General features: G+C 35.8%; 1 protein-coding gene across 1 annotated transcript in view; it reads right to left on the minus strand.

Annotated features, from left to right (window-relative positions):
* Positions 1 to 9,589: 9,589 nt before the first annotated feature.
* The window catches only part of ACS (acetyl-CoA synthetase), a 56,501-nt gene continuing 45,960 nt past the window's right edge, over positions 9,590 to 20,130 (minus strand). The window contains exons 10-18 of the mRNA XM_090003098.1: positions 13,452 to 13,565; positions 12,810 to 12,886; positions 12,631 to 12,709; positions 11,350 to 11,418; positions 11,075 to 11,250; positions 10,845 to 10,901; positions 10,646 to 10,736; positions 10,459 to 10,557; positions 9,590 to 9,996 (exon numbers count right to left, since the gene is read on the minus strand). Of these exons, the coding sequence (XP_089859224.1) occupies positions 9,811 to 9,996; positions 10,459 to 10,557; positions 10,646 to 10,736; positions 10,845 to 10,901; positions 11,075 to 11,250; positions 11,350 to 11,418; positions 12,631 to 12,709; positions 12,810 to 12,886; positions 13,452 to 13,565 (948 nt within the window). The 3' untranslated portion in view covers positions 9,590 to 9,810. The remainder of the gene's footprint in view (positions 9,997 to 10,458; positions 10,558 to 10,645; positions 10,737 to 10,844; positions 10,902 to 11,074; positions 11,251 to 11,349; positions 11,419 to 12,630; positions 12,710 to 12,809; positions 12,887 to 13,451; positions 13,566 to 20,130) is intronic.

A 20,130-nucleotide genomic window follows, 5' to 3' on the forward strand; every position in this document is an offset into this window, starting at 1 on the left:
TATATGTACAACGATGTGTATATGTGAAGGCTAGATGAGACAATGATTTGTACTTAAACTTTTACTGTGATTTGTACTCATGCACAGTGCGATTTTCATTCAGTTGTGGTCGACATAGATGTTATTGTGTAAATCGCGATAGGACACTATATGGTTTAACGATTTATATACCAAATAAATCATCATAGAGGCGATTTACTAATGGTATAAAAATTAGGCTACAATGATTTAACAGCGATTATACACAGGTAGTAAATGTAATAACTTTTTACTTTTAAGACAATTTATTTACAGAACAACTTTTTGTACAACGATTCAACTACAGTATATGTATAATGATTTGTATATATGAAGGCTAGATGAGACAACGATTTTTACTAATTGTATAAGTATTGAACAACGGCGATTTACCTACGATATCAAAATTGTAGCTCTGTAAGCTAGATGTGACAACAATTTATACATGTGAAGGATACATATTACAACGATTTATATATGTGGAGGATACATTATTAAACAGAATTCACAAGTGATTCCTGTGTTTCATAACTCACTTTCAAATTAAACTGATTTTGTCATGAAACAAAACAATATAAGACACTATATTAAGTTTCACAAGAAATGCAAACATCCTCCTAACATTGATTACATACCAAAAGACTTGTAAAACTGATGCTATCATTCTACTTAAACTGGTCGGGAGGGTTGAAGGTTCCAACGTTGTAGTGCACGTCTGTAGAGTATTGTTGCATGTTGGAAATTACACAAGTTAGATATTGACAAGCTGCACATAATGCAATTTACATGAGAAGCAATATAATGTATTACATACCTGTTCATGCGAAGGGCTTGGTTGTTTATTAGACCTTTTCTTGCCAACCAATTCTAGTGCACCATTTGTCCTCCGATGACTATGATCAGAGGCAGGTTTTCTTTTGATACCCTTCGCTAGATGAATTTTCTATCATAATCTACAACGTTGACTCCTGACTTGTTGAAGATGATGTTTATGCTTTTGCGCAACTTCTCATGCGGGTCAAGGAAAGCATGATTTTCACCTTTGTTATTCGCTCCCATTTTCTTGGACTAGTCTTCATGAGTTGCAACAAACTGATGGTGAATTAATTGCATATTTTCAAGTAACTCCCTTGACACTTTTCTCATGCATATATAGGCTTCTTTACTTTTCGATGCTAAATCTGCAACATGCATAAGTGACCTACATAGTTGTTGATAACGGAAGGTTATGTGGCACTTTTCAACAACACTAAATTGATTGACATTATTTGTATCCAACAGTTCAATCTTTGCTTGTCTCGTCTATCTTCGCATTAAATATGATTCAGGTATTTTTTGTACCTTATCTTGATTAAGTGCCTTAAATGCATGACGACATAAAATACCTTTGAATTTATATATTTTGCACGTACATTCAACTATTCTGTTGTCAACATTGTATGTAACATGTGCTCCTTGCCTTTTTTAATGCTCTTTGCCCTCCCATACAATATGATATTTGTGCATATTTTTGGTTTACATACGTTCTTTTATGTTGTAATTCATGACTTGTATAATCTTTTTCTTAATCCATTCAAATACAGTTAGTGTATACAGATCTTCAGGTCACATCAATATTTTTATACCCAAAGTTACAGGGCGTGTATTGAAGCATTTAACATCTTGTTCAAGCTCATTCTGTCTAAGACCGTCTATAAATAATTCATATTGTTTCATGAAGCGAAACATTGTTAAATATGAATACAAGGTTTTCTTCAGTGTGACATGCATAGATTCAGCTCTTTATGTGCTTATCATACCTGCACAAAAGTATTATCTTCCATATGCCAATGTCCACTTCTCTTTATCTGCATATAAATTTTGTAACCACACATAGTCTTCAAGGTCGTACATCTAAATCATTTCCTCTCAATCAAACATAAAGGTGACCTCATCTACGCTCTCAATTACATACCTTGTAAACTTTTTGTCAAACCCTGTCTTCTGATTAAATATGTGTCCTATGTTATTTGCTGCATTTTGAAAGATATGCTACAAACATAGGCGATGATGTGCATCTGGCCATACATGAGACACTACAGCCGCAATTACGTGATCACCATCTATAAGTACAACTTCTGGTTGCTTTCCATTCATTGCCTGTGTAAATACTCTGAACAACCACTCAAAGCTTTCCGTGGTCTGTTCATACAAAAAAGCGTCACCTAATATACAACTCTGTGAGTAATTGTTTACTCTGACAAACTGCACAAATGGCCACTATTTAGTATTAATCTTCACTATCATATAAAAAACAAGCACAATATTGAAGTATTCATAATCTACTCTTGACTTTGAATCTACCCAAAACATATTCACAGCATATCCATCTTCATCCAGTTGCATTGCACTAAAGAAATCAGGGGCATTGCTTGATTTCTTCTGTAAGTAATTAACCAAAGAACATATTTCTCCATTCTTCATATTATTTGTTCTCTTCCTTCTCAAGTGGTTTCTTAAATCCATAGGTGTGAATGGCACATTCTCGCAACCACCATCTATATGCGTGCACAAATTGTATGTCTTCCTTAGTACAATACCGACGCAATTAGCTATTTCAGCAATTGCAGCATGCCCTTCAGTTACTTTATGATGTGACCTTAACATAGGAGTCATAAATGAAGCTACTAATTCATGGTTATGATCACTGATTAAAGTACAAACTACATATTTCCCATTTGGAAGTCTTCTTAACACCATTCTCGCTGGACATCCACATCTTGAATCTGGCTTGCACCTTGTTGAATTTCCACTTGACTTCTTCAACCTTCCTTAGAATAAACATGTATTTCTCACCATGAAACCCTATGCAGTTTTTGACCAAGAATATCTTCTAACACTGAAGTCAAGTTTTAAGGCATAATCATTGTAAAATTTATATGCAGCTTCTTTATTATTAAACTGCATAATTCTATGAGAACAGAGTCAAGTGTACTATCATGTACATTCCCAGTGCCTGCACATTTATCAAGTGTACTGTCATGATCGTCTACCTCATTATCGAATTGCATTTCTTTTGCTGGAACATTCAAGTCAAGAGTGAATCCAATGCCTGCACCCTTCTTATCATGTGCATCATTAGTGCACATGTTCACTTCTTCAAGTGCGTCATTAGTATAGATGTTCACTTCTCCATAACTTTTCAATGATTAAGATACATCATCTTCACTACAACCAGATGATAAGCTCACCACTGTTATAAGCAAGATATCAATTTATGTTAGCCAGCACATACGTTTACTACGATTTATTCAAGATGCATATAATAACAAATACCAATTAGTTAAGCAAGTCAAAGAAATGATTGAATGAATCACAGTATAAAAGCAACATCGATTTGTTATTTGCTTATACTATGCATCGAGTTGTTATTTACCATGCTAATAAAAGAAATGATTTATCGTATATGTGTGTTGACGATAGCGATTCACATGACACCGATTTAATTATATCTACGATGTTGTGAAATGATTTCAATAGAAATCGCTAAATGAGCAGCAATTTGAATACGAAAATTGTCACCGCAAGCACGCAACAATGTATTTCTGCACGCACATGTTTTAAAATCATATTAGAAATATCTTACAAATCGATACTAGAAAATACATAATATCTTACAAATCAATATACATATCGCATAATATATTATAAATTGATACGACAATTCAGCATAATAGCTTACAAATTGACATTACGAAACACATAATATCTTACAAATCGATATACATATCTCATAATATATTACAAATCGATACAGAAATTCAGCATAATAGCTTACAAATTGATATTAACAAACAAAACAATATCTCACAAATCGGTAGTATGTTACTACAACCGTGATTTGTGTTACATTGTATATACTGAGTGAATGGACAATACTGGGTGGGGTAGAGGCCCTTCCTCGCATCTGTAAACAAGCATTCTTGTCAACATGTCTCAGTGTCTTACAAATATCTTTAATTTTTCAATCGTCAAAAAGACAACATCCACCTGCAATAACAAAACAACACCTTAATGGCACTCACAACGATATACGTTCTTCAACAATAGCATGATGACATGGAAAGGTACTCACGGCGCCTTAATGGCACTTGTTGAAATGTTTGTGCATCATTGCTTTTTTTTATACTACCAAACGAAAATGAAGAAGAGAAGACTGTAAAAATAGATGGCCAACAAATGCCCCTATGACGCCCACCAATGATCGAACCAATCGATCGATTTATAGTTATCTCCACGAGGTAGGAACGAACCCGGGAATGTTTTGTAACGCAAGACAGGAACGAGAAGGCGACAATGTGTTATAACATAAGCTAAACACCAAGGCGGGAACCTGGACTCGAGATGATGGCAAAGGGTGCTCCGGCTGCAGCAGACGACGGTAAAGGGTGTATAGTCAAAGGGAGCTCCTGTTACTGCAGATGGTGCATCGTTAAAGAGTGATCCGCTGGCAGCATAGGAGGTTACTGCTTAGGGCGAAAACAAAACGTTTGAACTTTTTGAAGAGTTAAGATCATCCTCCATTTTCTAGATGGAGGACATTTTTGTCCTTTTCTCGAACCATCGTTTCATGGCGAGAATGGCGGGAAAGAGTATACTTAAGTCTTTGCAACCACACCGGACTTCGATGCTAAGTGATGCTGACACACACGGGGATACGAGCCCCATGTGCTTATATACATGGCACTCATTCGGACCCCCGAACACGCATTATAGCAAGCCCCTCATCTTCGGGGGAGAACACACAACACCCTTTCGTCGTGATCTCACCCAAAATAGTATGTTAGCCAACTCAGCCTCATGATTAGAAGACGTGAAGAAGGGGATTTGAGAAGGGCGCATGAGATGAAAACTCAACCAACATCTAGAAGCCTTTAGGAGTCAACATATATGGAGACTCCTACCTTGGTGTGCAAGAAAGTCAAGTATATATTTGGAAAGACTTTTGTAAAGAGAGAAAAATCCTTGTAAAATAAAGAAAACCTTCTTCATAGAGTTTCCTAATTGTATTCTAGTGTTTGATTGAGAATCAATAAAAAGAGGGAAAAACCTCTCTTAGGACGGGTATATATATATAGATAGATAGATAGATAGATAGATAGATAGATAGATAGAGAGAGAGAGAGAGAGAGAGAGAGAGAGAGAGAGAGGTCATTCACCGTGGACTTAGGTTCAACAAGAACCGAACCACGTAAAATCTAGTGTGTTGTTTTTCCTGTAATTGTGTTTGTGAGCGTGAGCTTGTGAGGTCGTTTCTTTCATCTCCAAATTTTAATTAGTTATATATAATAAAATTGCCCAACTCCCCTTCTTGTATGGTAGCATTAAAAAAACAGATTTTTTCAAAACAACGTTGAACAGCTATATTTCACATGAATCTTAAGCATGAAATTAACTTCAGCTTTTTATTTGACAGTACATGGCTTCGTAGAATCCAAGTTGTGACAAGCCACGATACAGATAGCTCGAACATAGAGCAAGCACGTGAAGTAGTCTTATTCTTCCCAACATACTGTAGTTAATTGGAAAAATAGTCAAAACACATAACCTTCCAAAAATTCATGCCAATTTTAATTCTTGGTAAAATTCTAAGCAACCTTAATTTGTTCCATTGCTTCAGATGGAATTAAGAGGACATACCTTTTACAGCATGACCTTGGTTTTTATGTGAAGCTAAATACACTTGTAAAAGGAAACCCAAGAAATAGGCAATAATACTGAAATTATCTTTTTCCTCCGTTTAGAGGCATGCTTTTCATTCTAACAGGGCTCTGTAAAGAAATCAACATTTTCAGGGCAATAGCTCCAAGACAAAGGAAAACCAACATCCACAACCTCTTGGTAAAGCGTTGGAAGCATGTTATCACTGTTTTTTTACGACGAATGTCTTGATAGAGCCGGGCTCCAACGAGATGAACCATTCCAGGTAGGTTAGACTTCTCTGGAACAAGCAAATGAGCAGCAGATCTTCAGTGGCCCATTGCTGAAGGAGGTGGGTTTTTGGATTGCCCATGCTGTTGTACTTGGGGAAACTTGGTGGCGTATAGCTTTGAGGGGCCAAGGTCAAAAGGCAAACTTCCATTTGCACGAAGATGGAGCTTAACGAGTTTTTTTTATCGTGTGGCCCACAGCTTGCCTTAGGTGAAGATCTACATAAGCCTAGCAGAAGCATATTCAAGGCAGTGCATATTTCATGCACGCTTAGCACAACAGAATATCTAAAGCGACATAGTCGAACGAGTTGATAGAGCGGGACAATGTCAAGGTCTTTGGCGTATGAGCGTCCAAGCCAACTAGGGACGGGTGCATCATCTTCTTGTGACGAGCACACGAGCAATCAAGGGTCATAAAGTCAGCTATGTGTCCAAATAAGCATCACGGATATTGCAATAAGCATCAAATTTTTTAGACAGACCGAACGAGGGGCATATTGATTTTTAGGACTTGCAAGCCCTATAGAGCATAGCGTGCGCCCCATGAGTAATTTCTCACTGCGATAGAGAAGACCTTTCGGCTCCCACCCTAAGCTCGTTGCTTGTATGACGTAATGAAACTCCTTAGCCAAGAGGAATTACAGTCGCTTGACATGTACTCGTGGAGCCCCTCACAAGGATGTGAGGTTGGGTGGCAAGTCGGGCAACAAGAGCGGGCTATGTGCATGCCTGAGATGCCTATGGAGAATTTGCATACTTGTGAACACCCCGCGCACTCCAATGTGCTACTTATGAGATATAGGGGTTGCCCACTCCGGACTGCATGGTGGTGCACCAATACAAGTCAAGAGGAAGGTCTCCTATATAGGTGTTATGTGTGTTGACCCCCTCTGGTAGGAAGAACCTTAATATGTCTTAGAAACACAACGCTTTTGTCCTCAATAGAGTTTTCGAACGTAGACTTCGTATTTCATCAAAATGACCGCACAAGAGTCTTCCTCATATATGAATGTATTGGCGAGATTTTGATCTTGGCTCAGTAATCTTAATGTGCATGAGGATATGCGGCCCCGAAGTTTGGGCGGACCCGCATGGGCACCAGCATGACACCTCCAAATGAAGTAGTTTTTTTTTTTGTGTGTTATGACTTCATGGACACGTTCTCCACATATGATTGTGTGAAAGAATACTCGACCATGGTACATGAATTCTGCATTAATGTCCTCTGTTTACGGACATGAAGTTAAGGCGGGTAGCGGATAGCATAGCACCCTCGAAGCATGACACATGACCGTGGGTAGCTGGAGAGACCCTCGTGGCATGAAACAAGAAGTTGATCGGATGCACTTGAGAAGTAATGCACATACTAAGGTTTGCTTGTTAAGCTGCTAACAAGTAATGTTGTGTTGCTTTATACCGCCGCCACATACTATAGGCAAGACATGAGCTTTTCACTTAGCAATGCACATGTCACCATAGGCCTCACCTCTATGCACACACATTCGATCGATGATAAATAAAGTTTGGCATAATGTGCTGATGATGAGTGAGAGCAGTTAGGTTTCCAGTTGATCAAAGAAAACATGTCTCACTAGGATTGAATGCTTGATTTCTTGGTGAAATGAGACTCAACACAACTTTGCACAAGATGCAACCAAGCTTCGCCTTCTCACAAAAATTGTTTTGCACCTTGCACTTGGTGGGGACAAAAAAGTTGACACAGATCCCTATAAATAGCCGCTTGAACAAAATAGGAAAGAGTAGCACAATATAAGGAGAGAGAAATCACAATTACGAGGTAGTGAGAATGGGGTTGGACACGAGTCCGGTTCCATTCATCCCCCATCTTCACGTACCTCTTAAATCTTATGATGCAAGTTGTTTTGATCAAATCTGACCTTATAGATGGATTCAATAGAGTTCATTTAATAAGAGTCAAGCCTTGGATTGTATTTTTCAATGGGAAATATAAATTTTTAAATTACAAGCTTTTATATTTTATCAACCGTTGATTTTTTAGTCATCAAAAAGTCCTGAACACAAGTCAGATTTTGACGATTTAAATGTAGATTCTCAATAAATCAATGACATAGATGACATATATGTAGTTAGATTTGATAAAAACAAATTACATCAATAAAATTCCAAAGAGGGGTGTGAAGATAGGAATGACACAGGGGATGAGTCAAACCTATTTGGTTGGACTTGAGTATAGTCTCAAGCCCAATAGCTAGGAATAAAATCGACGAAAAGCAGATCCACTGTTTGGGGGCAGAACACCTTATAAAGTGTTCTGCCAAACTAGGGAGAGACACACAGTGGTTGCCCCTATTAAAAAAGAGAGCACCCCCTTTTTAAAAGATGGAGGATCAGGTGCAATGTAAGTGCACACTTTTAGTGTGCAAAAGTGTGCAATCACATTGAACCTGATCTTCATGCCAATTAAAAGAGGGGAAGGGGGGCAAGGGGCTCTAAATTGCTAGTATGGGAAATATGTATGGCCAAAGGCCTATGGCTGTAGTCAATGGGTCCAAGATGACCTTTATAGGCTCAAAATTGCCCAGGTTAGAGGCAATGGCAAAGGCAGTCAACCATTATGAGGAGGCAGTGGACGGTTGGGACTGAAAAAATCAGAACATTGGGCTGTCTTTAACACCAGGCTTAAACCCGAACCAAAACCAAAGCTAAATATAAGTTCAAAATTCAATTGATAAGCCCCTAGGAGGCCTAGCCTTAAAAGGAGATTATACATGATACGAACGGTATGGTAGTTTCTCTCCCTCAAATACAGAAAATATTTTCATACATGTGTTTTTCCTCTGGAACTGAAACTCGGGTAACTGGGCTACAATGTATAGGTTATCCACAGAATTTTGAGTTCAAAAACAACACATCAACACATTTTCACCGGTAGTAGTTGTTTCCAATCTCATGAAGCAGATTAATGAACATGTCCTGTGCATTAGTAAATAAGCCATTTTGGTACCATTTCAGCAGAACGACGAGCAATGTGTACAACTTAAACCAACACCTGAACCAAACTTTTGCATAGAAGAGTTCAAGAAGCCTATTTAATTAACTGTCAATGATATCCAAACGTTTAAACGCTTGTGATGCCGCTTCCTAGCTTCTGACAGGTGCTTGCCTTCAGTCACTATGTGTTGGAAAATTCGGTGACCATTATAATCACATTGTTTGGAATCTTTCGGTCGGTGGTAGCTAAGGATGCAGTTACGGAATCTCCAAAATTTGTGGTTTTAGCAAATCCACATGGTTGTTTGGGTAAGTGGAATGGTTCAGCTGAGGATTTACCACTTCCACTAATGCAGTTGTTTGGATTACAGTTGAAAAACTGAAATTAACACAGGAAGAGCATTGGGAAGGTTGTCCGAGTAGGCACCTGTGTGGGAACTGGTGCAGTATTTGGCAACTACCACTGAATCTAAGTGGGAAGTGAAATGTGGAACTGGTTTCTCATGCTACACAAACAAGCGAAAAAACTTTCTTTTGAAAAACTTCTCTTATCAAAATCTCTCATAAGCAAAACCTTCTTTTCCTATGAGAGTTTTTCTCTCTTTCAAATGTGCCCTTAGGCTAGCTTCCCGACGAATATGTTGTATGATTCCTTAGTAGAATAAAAAATTAGTTATAAACAAGATCGTTGTATCTTTCACTTGCCAACACACATGAAATACCCAAAATTCTCACATCTGACTCGACCTTATTGGAAAAGAAAATTGTTTTGAACAGATCGTAGGGTTACCTCGGAGCCAGTCAACCAGAGGCAATAAAAATGTGAATATATAGCTATCAGGGTGATTCAAAGGTCGTTCAGTGCAATCAGCTGCTCTACAATGCTAGGGTCGGCAAGTGTGCTGGTGTCACCAAGATCTTCCAACTGCCTTGACGCTATCTTCCTAAGCACCCTTCTCATTATCTTCCCACTTCGTGTCTTTGGTAGACCTGGAGCCCAGTGTATTCTATCTGGAGCGGCAAATGCTCCAATCTGCATTCACCAAACCAGTACATCAAGCATCACAACCAACTAATTCTTATGATGGATTATAAACTGTATAATTCAACAATTAGCTGTCATAAAAGAGAAATTAGTTGTGAAATTATGATACTAATAAATAAAAAAAATCAATGTAAAACCCACATCAAAAACCTAAAATAGTAAATAATAGTAATTAAAATGGCAAGAATATCCTATTTTAATGAGAATCAACATGAAAAATGTTCAAGCTTAAATAAAACATTTTTTCATCATCATCATAATTTATATATATGACGCTAATCATGTATAACTAAAAGTAGAAATCTTAACATATGAATGTTGATAGGTGCGGTCGATCAACTGGGCTGCACCTGTAAAGGATCAACTCGCTTGGTTTTCATGGGTCCTAATCCCATCTGGGGCTATTGTCAAGAAGGAAATGGGAGACTAGCAGGTATACAGAGACCAAACCTGATTTCTAACGGTCATGATTAAGCTTCTCCGAAGCTCTTCGCTGTATGAAACACCATCCACTAAGGTAACAAAAGCATAGATGCCCTGGCCTTTGACCTAGAAGAAAGCAAAACATAAGATAAATGTAGACAAACCATGAAACAGCTTTAGCAATGACTAGTGTTGATTTTCGTTTTGGCAATACTTCATGTTCTACTCCAACCACAGCAGCCTCGGCGCATTGTGAATGTGAAACAAGAGCAGATTCTAATTCTGCCGTGCCAATACGATGTCCACTGTATACCAGAAACCAAAATTCAGCCGGAGATTTCACAAAAGTTCTGTACTTGTATGCATTAACAGAATTCGACATCCTGATAAGAATGAGAGGTACCAGACTTTACCTCACGTTAATGACATCATCAACCCTTCCAGTCAGCCAGTAATAACCATCCTTGTCCCTATAATAAGCCATATAACACAAATCAGTCACAGCCTTAAGATTATCCATGTCCACCAATCAGCAGGCAAGAAATTTCAGTCCAGCATTGCATGCTGACACAATGAACAAAGATATTCAAATATAACAGGAAAAAGTGCCTGAAAATATGAACAATCAACCAAAAGGGATTACCTACTACAACCATCGCCTGTGAAATAATAGCCCTGGAAAGGCTTAAAGTAAGTTGTTTCATATCTCTCATGATCACCATATAGAGTTCTGAAAGCACCCGGCCAGGAGTTCTTCACGCACAGATAACCACTGCATTCTCCTTCGATTTCTGTCCCTTTCTCATCCACTATGACAGGCTGAAACGTTGCTCAAACAACCATTTAGTAAAACAAAACAATTAGGCAAGAAACACAGTTTTAACCACATTTTCTATGAAAAAAAATCCATATATATACCTGTACACCAAAAAATGGAAATGTTGCAGAACCTGGCTTTTGTGGCCATGCACCAGGCAGAGGCAAAATCTGTAGAGCAGCAATAGAAACTGTGATACTCATTTTTGCTTTTAAAAATACAAATAAATAAATAAGCAAATATATGTGGTGTGTGTGTGTGTGTATATATTAGTATGCCATGTTGAAAATTCCTTGTCACAGTTTGAAAAGTATCACGGTGACTTCATACATTTACTGTCATGTCACTGGGTAATTATTGATTTTCTAAAACTAAAACCAATATTTTAAGAATGTGAGGCATCTTCTAATGTGAATTCTTTGTAAATTTAGTAAAAGTATCCTTGGTGCTGAAAGTTAACATAAAGAGACATGATGACATTTCATCAGACATGCACATTTTTTATTTTCCAATGGATTTACATGTTTCATTAATGAAAATTGTTTGATCAGTGAGTAATAGGTTCAGTTTGTTCACCATTCCGGAGCTGTTAGGCATTTTATACCCATCCATACAAAGTGGTTTTATCTAATTATTCCAAAATTTGTTAAGCAAAGAAAATTTACTAAACCTGTTAATGTCTGCAAAGGGTTATAGAAGTGAAGTTCAGCATAACCTTTTTCCCCTAACAATTTTTAAAAACTCAATAATAGATTAATTCTCACCATCATGTGCATTATTATTATTAATTTTTATTTGACAGGCAAGCTAGGGGTTAACCCCTGTGGGATTTGAACCAAAGACCCTCAGTTATGATGGTGCAAAATAACCATCAGCTATCCCATTTGACCCTGTTATGGAATGATTGTATAAAGAGCAAAAGATGCATTTATTAATTTTGTGGAAATACCCTTGGTGGTAATAACTAATGCATGAAAACATCATGGTATTTCTATAGTTCTTGGGGCAAAAAAAAAACAGCCAAATTGATAATGTCTACTAAAAGTGGCATGTGCTAATAGAGCCATATACATATACATAAGTATATATTTATATACATTGTTGAGGGAGTCAAACTTTATGTTGAGAAAATTTCCAGTTATTTATAAAGAAAATAATAATTTATAACGAATAAAAAAACTACATCTCTAAATGAGTTTCTTGCAATTAGCAATCATAACATGATAAACAGCAAAATGACAATCAAGTTCTTTTCATGAAATGCTATCCTTTACAGTTTCTCTGAAATGTCAATTTCTTAACCTGATAAATTGTAACTAGTGGAAATATATGAGTGTTTACGGTTGTGTGTGAGCACGTGTAATCATCAGATAACTAGTTACCATAAAGCCACCAGTTTCTGTTTGCCACCATGTATCTGATATTGGGCACCGTGCATCCCCAACAACATTGAAAAACCATCTGAAAGGTCAAAATGCATAGTCATCTTTAACAACAGTTAACATACATGTTTCTTGTTAGACATGCACATTTTAAAAGAGAAAAGATGATAAGAGAGTACCTCCATGCACTTGGATTTATTGGCTCTCCAACACTTCCAAGAACTCTCAAGGATTTGCGAGAATAACGAGTCACAAACTGCATATAAAGATGATCAGGAGTTTGTTATACCAGTGAATTTTCATAATCAGCTACTATAGTAGGGTTCTAAGCAACTCAACTCTTTGTATCATCTATTCAGGCATCAAGGAACAAAACACATGAGAGGATATTCAAAGAAACAGATCAATGTACCTATGATCCAAATCATAGGCATTATTTAGAATAAGTTTGATTTGGAAAACCAACAGATGTAACAGAAGGATAGCAGAAGAAGCATATTGACAAAAACACCCAGAGAGGACACCTATAGGGAAAAAGGAATTAAATGAAGTGCCATACATGAACCCAGTACATTTTTGTTGTAAAGATGAATTATATATTTTTTCAATTGCTTAGCCTCTGTAACTAGCACACTTTTTTGTTGCTTTGGTAAATAACAAAATTCTGACCATAATACCACTACTTTCAGAACTACATAAGTACATGCCAAAGATTTTGTTCATACACATAATTCCATGACATACAATTTAGAGCATCTTTGAAGGATATTTTAATAATACTACATAGAAAACTAGAGAAAATACACTAAATAGTCTCTTGCCTCATCACCCTCTCGCATAAGGGATCGCACCAAAGTTGGAGCTGTATAGAATATTGTCACTTTATATTTATCAACGATATCCCAACAACGTCCAGTGTCTGGGTAATTTGGTGCCTGCACATAGAATATATTGTCAGTCGAGAATGACGAATAGAGTAGCCTAAATCTGGGAAAAATTAAATAAGCAAGACTCCATGTAACTTAGAGTGGTAGGTAAAGGATGTCACCTTCACTAAATAATATACACAAATTAACCAGGAAAAAATTGTTATTAACATCAACTGACATGCAATACCACAGTCCACGACATAGTTCAAAATAAAGAAAAGAAGAAAGAGGAAAGAAAAGGAAAAGCACATGACTGAAAAATTAAAATGCACAAATATTCTTGCAGCATAATTTATTAGGAAAAAATTTGTCTCAACACAATGACGTATGGCTGACTGGCAGTTACTAGCGATTCCAGCTTCACGTAGGTGAGTTGCAGCCTGCAATGTGAGGATGGGTTTCTGGAGTCAGCTCACCCTCATGGACAACAGTTTTATATTCTTCATTCATCTTAGTATCTGCTTCTACAAACTCAAAATGATTTGGTATGAATATTCTATAGCAGAAGGCACTATATATATATATATATATATATATATATGTGTGTGTGTGTGTGTGTGTGTGTGTCACATGCATTTCCAATTAACTTGAGGTTTTTCATTTGATCATTGTAATATGATCCTGAAAGAAAAATGACAATCTACCCGCTGACAACATCACCCTTGAGAGATGGCTTCCAGGGGCAGAACCGTGTGTGTGTGTGTGGGGGGGGGGGGGGGGGGGGGGGGCATGGCAAGCAAGGACCCTGGCACCCCCATGAATTAAAAAAAAAAGAACCCATATAAGTAAGGTATGTGGGTGTGGCCCCTCCTTTAAATATGATATTTTGAGAAAGAAAAGAGATGGGTTAAGTTGCCTATATCATTTTCCTTTTTTGTTTCTTCGTTTCCTAAAACTGGATTCCTAAAATTAGGTGGCTTTGAGGTGCAAATGTTTAAGATATGCTATGAACCTTCATTTTGCCCCTCCAAGAAAGCTATGTTTAAGATATAATTTTGGAACTCTTTGATTCAATAAAGCCAACGTAAGTTTTTATGTTTTGCTTTTTATGTGTGTGGCTGTTAGTCATGCAAACTGCTCAATGCTTTGGTTAATGTTTACAAGAATGATGTGAATGGTATTTTATAATCATCTTAGATGGCATTTTTGAGATAAAGCCTGCTAAAATACCTTGTTAGTTTCTAGAGAATATACCAAAGTCCATTAACCCAAATGGACATGGATAAAATATGTCCAGTCCTTAATCTGAATCCAAATCATATCTGGTCATGACATTTGCTTAGAGCCTGGGCTTGGCTCAGAAAGTAGATGAGCCTAATTAATTATTCTTAGCTCAGGATCCACCCATTTATTTAAATGAGCCTATGCCAAGCCTTAACTAGACCAAATTAAGGTTAATGTTTTAGGTTTTTCCTTTTTTTATTAGCATACTAATGCCTATAGTTTTTCTATGTTATTTGTTCATATATATATATATATATAACTGGCCCCTCCTATATAAATTTTCTGGTTCCGCCCCTGATGGCCTCCCCTTCTTTTGACAGAAGCATGCATGTCTGTTTGAATAATTTTCAAAGTGTTGCCACATGTAGCTTCATTTGAAAAGTCGTGCATCTTTTTTAGAAGATAGGGTTGTGCAGGTCATGATTTTGAGTTTTCAACAGTACAGGGAGGAATAAACAAGAAACTTGTGTAGATAAGTTTGGGGAAGTCTTTACAAGATTCCTCTTAATTGCTCACAAGTTTAGAAATTGGTAATCTTGAGATAAGATTCCATGAACCTGTCAGTCTAGGTCAGTAAGTTGCATGAAAGAGGTTTTCAGGTTGAAGAAGAAATTGACTAATAGATTCAAGCAGGTGCCTTTGAGAATTGAAACTTTGGATCCTTTTAATAAAAATGAGCCTTTCAGCAGAGAACACCTTACAGTGATGGAGCTTCGGGTGCCAGCCAGGTAGATTGTCTCCCTTGTGGAGGAAAACATGTGTAGCATGCAGGTATTTTGTTTTTTAAACATTCTATAAGCAAGGTTATAAAGGCAGATCTAGCAAAGGTTATGCAAGTTCAGGAGACAAGCACAGACATAGCAAATAAACTATAAGGCCTGCAGAATGAGTTGGGTAACCCAGAGTCAGATCGTTTAACCCTGGCCCAAGCTCGTTCGAGAGTGTAAGTGAGTTCGATTAAGCTTGATAAACCTGATTAAGCTTGTTATATACATATATAGATGCCCTTTTTTGCATAAAGGAAAAAAAAGGCCCTACCTGAAGGGGTAGGATGATCGGCCTCCGTGCTAGAGGCAATGGGTTCAACCATAGTTGGTAAACTCATGACTCGGAATCGGATCGCTCAACCTTTGACTCACGAGTCAGCGGGTCGACTCAGAAACTCGGACGAGTTAGGACTATGCATTTTCTGGCGTTAAGATATGGAAAAAATCAAAATTCATATTGTATAATCACTAAATTTAGCACATGACATCAATGACTAAGCTATATAAGTATTCAACTATACATAATTATTAATATTTATGATTTAAAAACATAATTCTTTATAACAAGTATTCTTTTATGGGAATTATGCATTAAAATCACAAAATACATGAAAAAAACACATAAGAGGCATGTGGATGGGCAGTCCTGAATCGGTGACCTAGTTGGGGTCCGATCCAGGTCGACTCGGGTGATTCCCGAGTCGACTCACCAGGTTTGCCAACTATGGATTCGACTTCCGCCCTCTAAGAAATGTACCAAGGTTATAAATGCACTTGGATTGGCTTGAGTCAAGCCTTACTCAAGTTCACTAGAATTTGACCACTGGCAAGTTTGAACGAGGCAGAGTGCATTTTGTAATGAGGTTTTTATATATTTCATTGTTCATTATGAATGAAATTATTTATTCACAAAACTTGTATTAGTTTGTATCTTGTTAGTATTCAAATGTATTTTGATTTGGCATTTTGATTACAATTTGGAATGTCTTGGGTTCCGCGGCATTTCATGACATGGTATCAGAGCAAGGTATCTTGGTCTTGGTATCTTGTTCGAGTTTGTGCTTCGAAAGAAAGATTTGAATTGATTAACGGCTTGGGGACTCGAGACTCTCATATTCCGGTATGTATTTTTTTTTATTCTCTACTTTAAATAGTTATGGTATATATTAAAAAATTGTGTTTGAAATATAGTAGATATTTATTAATATGTTAAAAATGAATATGTTTTCAAGTTAATTAAAATTAGAACTTGTGAAAATTTATTGACTTTTGATATATGTTTTTGTGTAAGCATGTTTACATGAAATATATGTTTTGATTATGAATATGTATATTTTTTGAAAATGTCATCATGAAAAGTATATTTGGTTTTCTTTAAAATCTTAAATACTATGCTTATATGTTTTTCATGTTGTTTGCAAAATACTAATTTTTGTTGTATGTATTTTGTTTTATCGTAATTATCATTGGTGCCCTTAAGCATGTGTCAAAGCATGATTATTAGGTATATTATGTGAAATTTATGTTAAAAATGTGTTCCTTGAGAAATTTAGATTCTAGTATAATGTATTTCTTGAGTCATCATAATTTTAATTCTTTGGTAATGCCATGGATATCTTGTATGCTCTCATATCAACATACTCATGTCCCATGTAGCTTCAATGACTGACTTTAAGAGATTGCTCTTATTGTGCTAAATTAATTCTTTGAAAAACATCCTAGAATGATTATGCTTGAGAATGATCTTGGATATTTTTATATATGACTTGTGTTCATTTCTCTGTCATTCGTATTACAAATGACTCTTGCATTGGATGTTTTGTTCACGTATACTTGAATGCATTTTGTATGTCATAATATTAACTTGTTTTTTTTCTTGTGGATTGCATTTTGCCCCTTAGTAGGTTCTTGTGCTTGTGCCCCTCAGAAGGTTAATATTTGATGTATTGTGAGTGATATTTAGTATGTAGTATTAAAATTCATAGCTTTTGTATAGACTATGTGGCTATAAGTTATTAGATTATATTATTGCTTTGAGTATTCATGATTAGTGATAAGTATGTATGCTTTTGGGTTTATAAATAGTTCCTTAACAATCTCTATATGTGTTATTTCCTTAATGTTACATGTCATTGTTGTCCCATAGTAGACTTATGATTTAAATCTAAAAGACATATTTTTTAGATCATATATATTGTTCTTGTCTTTTCTTTGAGAGTTATTAGATCATTTGTATGTGATGTGCTTTAGTGCACTTATTCCTTGATTGGTGGATTTATGAATTCATTTTTGAAGAATTGCTTATATTAAGTAGGATTCTTGTTTGCTTATTAAAGATTGTAAAAATTGTCATGGGATATATTGTTAGGCATATAACTGCACTACATTCATTGTAAGATTTCATCTTCTTTATTGGATTTTTTATTCGAAATTGTCTTTTCAAATCAGTTCCTTTTATGAACTCACCTATTTGAAAATTGATTTTCATGAGTATTTATTGTCTTTTTATGGCATTTGTTGTGTTCATCACAGAATTCTATATGATGTATCATTTCTCTTGGCCTTTGGCCTTATTATTTTTTATTCAGAGATGTTGGGGTCAGTTGTGTGCACCCCATTTTATGTCAGTTTAGATTGTCAACTTATGGTTTGGCTCTAACTAACAGTTGTTTGATTTCTAAATTTGAGTGTGTTGTATCACTCATTTATTATATGACCATTGTTATTATGGATTATTGTAACTCCATTTAACTGTGATAGCTATCTATTTTTGAAACCATGGTGTTTCAAAAGATGGTTAAAATTGACAATTTTATTGATAACATTAGTGTGTTTTCATTACAAGCTCTCTTACCTTTTGTGTTTTCTCCTATTATGCCTCTTATCTAAGTGTCATTATATGAAAACAAGAGAACTGTATTCACACCTTCGTCTGTGTTTTTAGCGCATTGTTGGCATTATACTCTTGATCTAATTGTTGATATACTTGATATTTTAGCGTCATTATATGTACACAAGAGATATTTCGTGTGTGATTTTAGCTCATCGTTGGCATTATACTCTTGATCTAGTCACTGATACACTTAATTTTTTAGTGTCATTATATGTAGACAAGAGATGTTTATTCATACCTTCATGTGTGATATTAGCCCATTGTTGGCATTATGCTCTTGTTCTAGTCGTTGATATACTTGTTTTAAGTGTCATTATATGTAGACAAGAGATGTTTATACACACCTTCGTGTGTGTCCTTAGCCCTTTAGTGGCATGATGATTAAGCTCTTGTTCTAGTCACTGATATACTTGATGTTTGAAGTTTAAAGGCCTCGGAGGTGATTAATTATGGTGGTCAAACTAGTGTTTTAATTTGCAAAATCCATTCATTATGATTTATGAGATTTTTAAAATCACTTCGTAATTTTTTTAAACTCATTTGCTCTTTTATGAGAAATGGTTGTTGAATTTTCATGCATTTTGCATTGTATATGCCTTAGTTGCATGAGTTATTCTATGATTAATTGTTTTGCATAATTTGCACAAGTTTAATTAATGTGTTTCTAAGCATTTTATTAGTAAAATCTCATGTGTTGTATTATATACACCCATAGTAGCTATTGTAGGTATCTAGTTGCTCTTGAGATTATTCTTACTTTGTATTCTTTTTTGGTAAATTGGTTCTTGTTCACTCCAATTGTATTTGTGTAGATCCTCATTGGGATCCCTTTTTTTTTACACTTGTTTTCTAAGCATGTGTTATCTCTTAGATTTGGTCCATAAGTGTTTTTTTTAGGTGTATTGCTAACATTGTTTCTAAAATGAAATTGATCTGTGTATTTGATTTTTCTTAAATCTTTTATTGAGTAATTGAAATCATTTCTTATCTTTTGCTGTGTAAAAATGGTTTGCTATTTAAATATCTTTGTGAGTTACTTCTTCATAATATTGATAATGTTGAAAATTAATGTCTCTATGTGTGCATGATTTTCATGAATGATTAAAGTGATAAATGACTAGTCAACATTGGTTGACTTCTAGTCGTTGGAGAAGGCAGTCCAACAACCCTCTCCAACAACTAGAAGGGGCTCTCTCTTCTCCTTTTACTCTCTTCTCCCCTCTATAAATAAGTGGGTGTGTGCATATGTGAGGTTTGTGAGAGTGATGGGTAGTTCTAGATATGTTTTAGTGTTCTTGAGTGCATTTTATAGCGAGGTTTTTATTAAGATGTACATGTATATATATGTATGTATTGTCATATATATATATATATATATATATATATATATATATATATATATATATATATATATATATATAGATATATATATTCATATATATGTATATGTATATATATTATTTATAATAATTTAATAGGTAAATATCCTTTAGAAGTATTTTCATCATTTTACTCATGTAATAGGGACTATTCATTAGGAATAATTTTTTTCTTTTTTGTAATTTGCCCTTTTAAGCAAGGGCTCTATGGTCTTTTGACCATAGAGTCAGTGGAGGCTCTCCAACGGTCATAAATATGATTGTTGGGAGCTCTCATTTAGTCTCTCGCCCTTGTAATGTGTATACAA

Source organism: Nuphar pumila, chromosome 4 (genome assembly GCF_984573655.1).
Source record: "Nuphar pumila chromosome 4, dmNupPumi1.hap1.1, whole genome shotgun sequence".
In the NCBI taxonomy this organism is placed as follows: domain Eukaryota; kingdom Viridiplantae; phylum Streptophyta; class Magnoliopsida; order Nymphaeales; family Nymphaeaceae; genus Nuphar; species Nuphar pumila.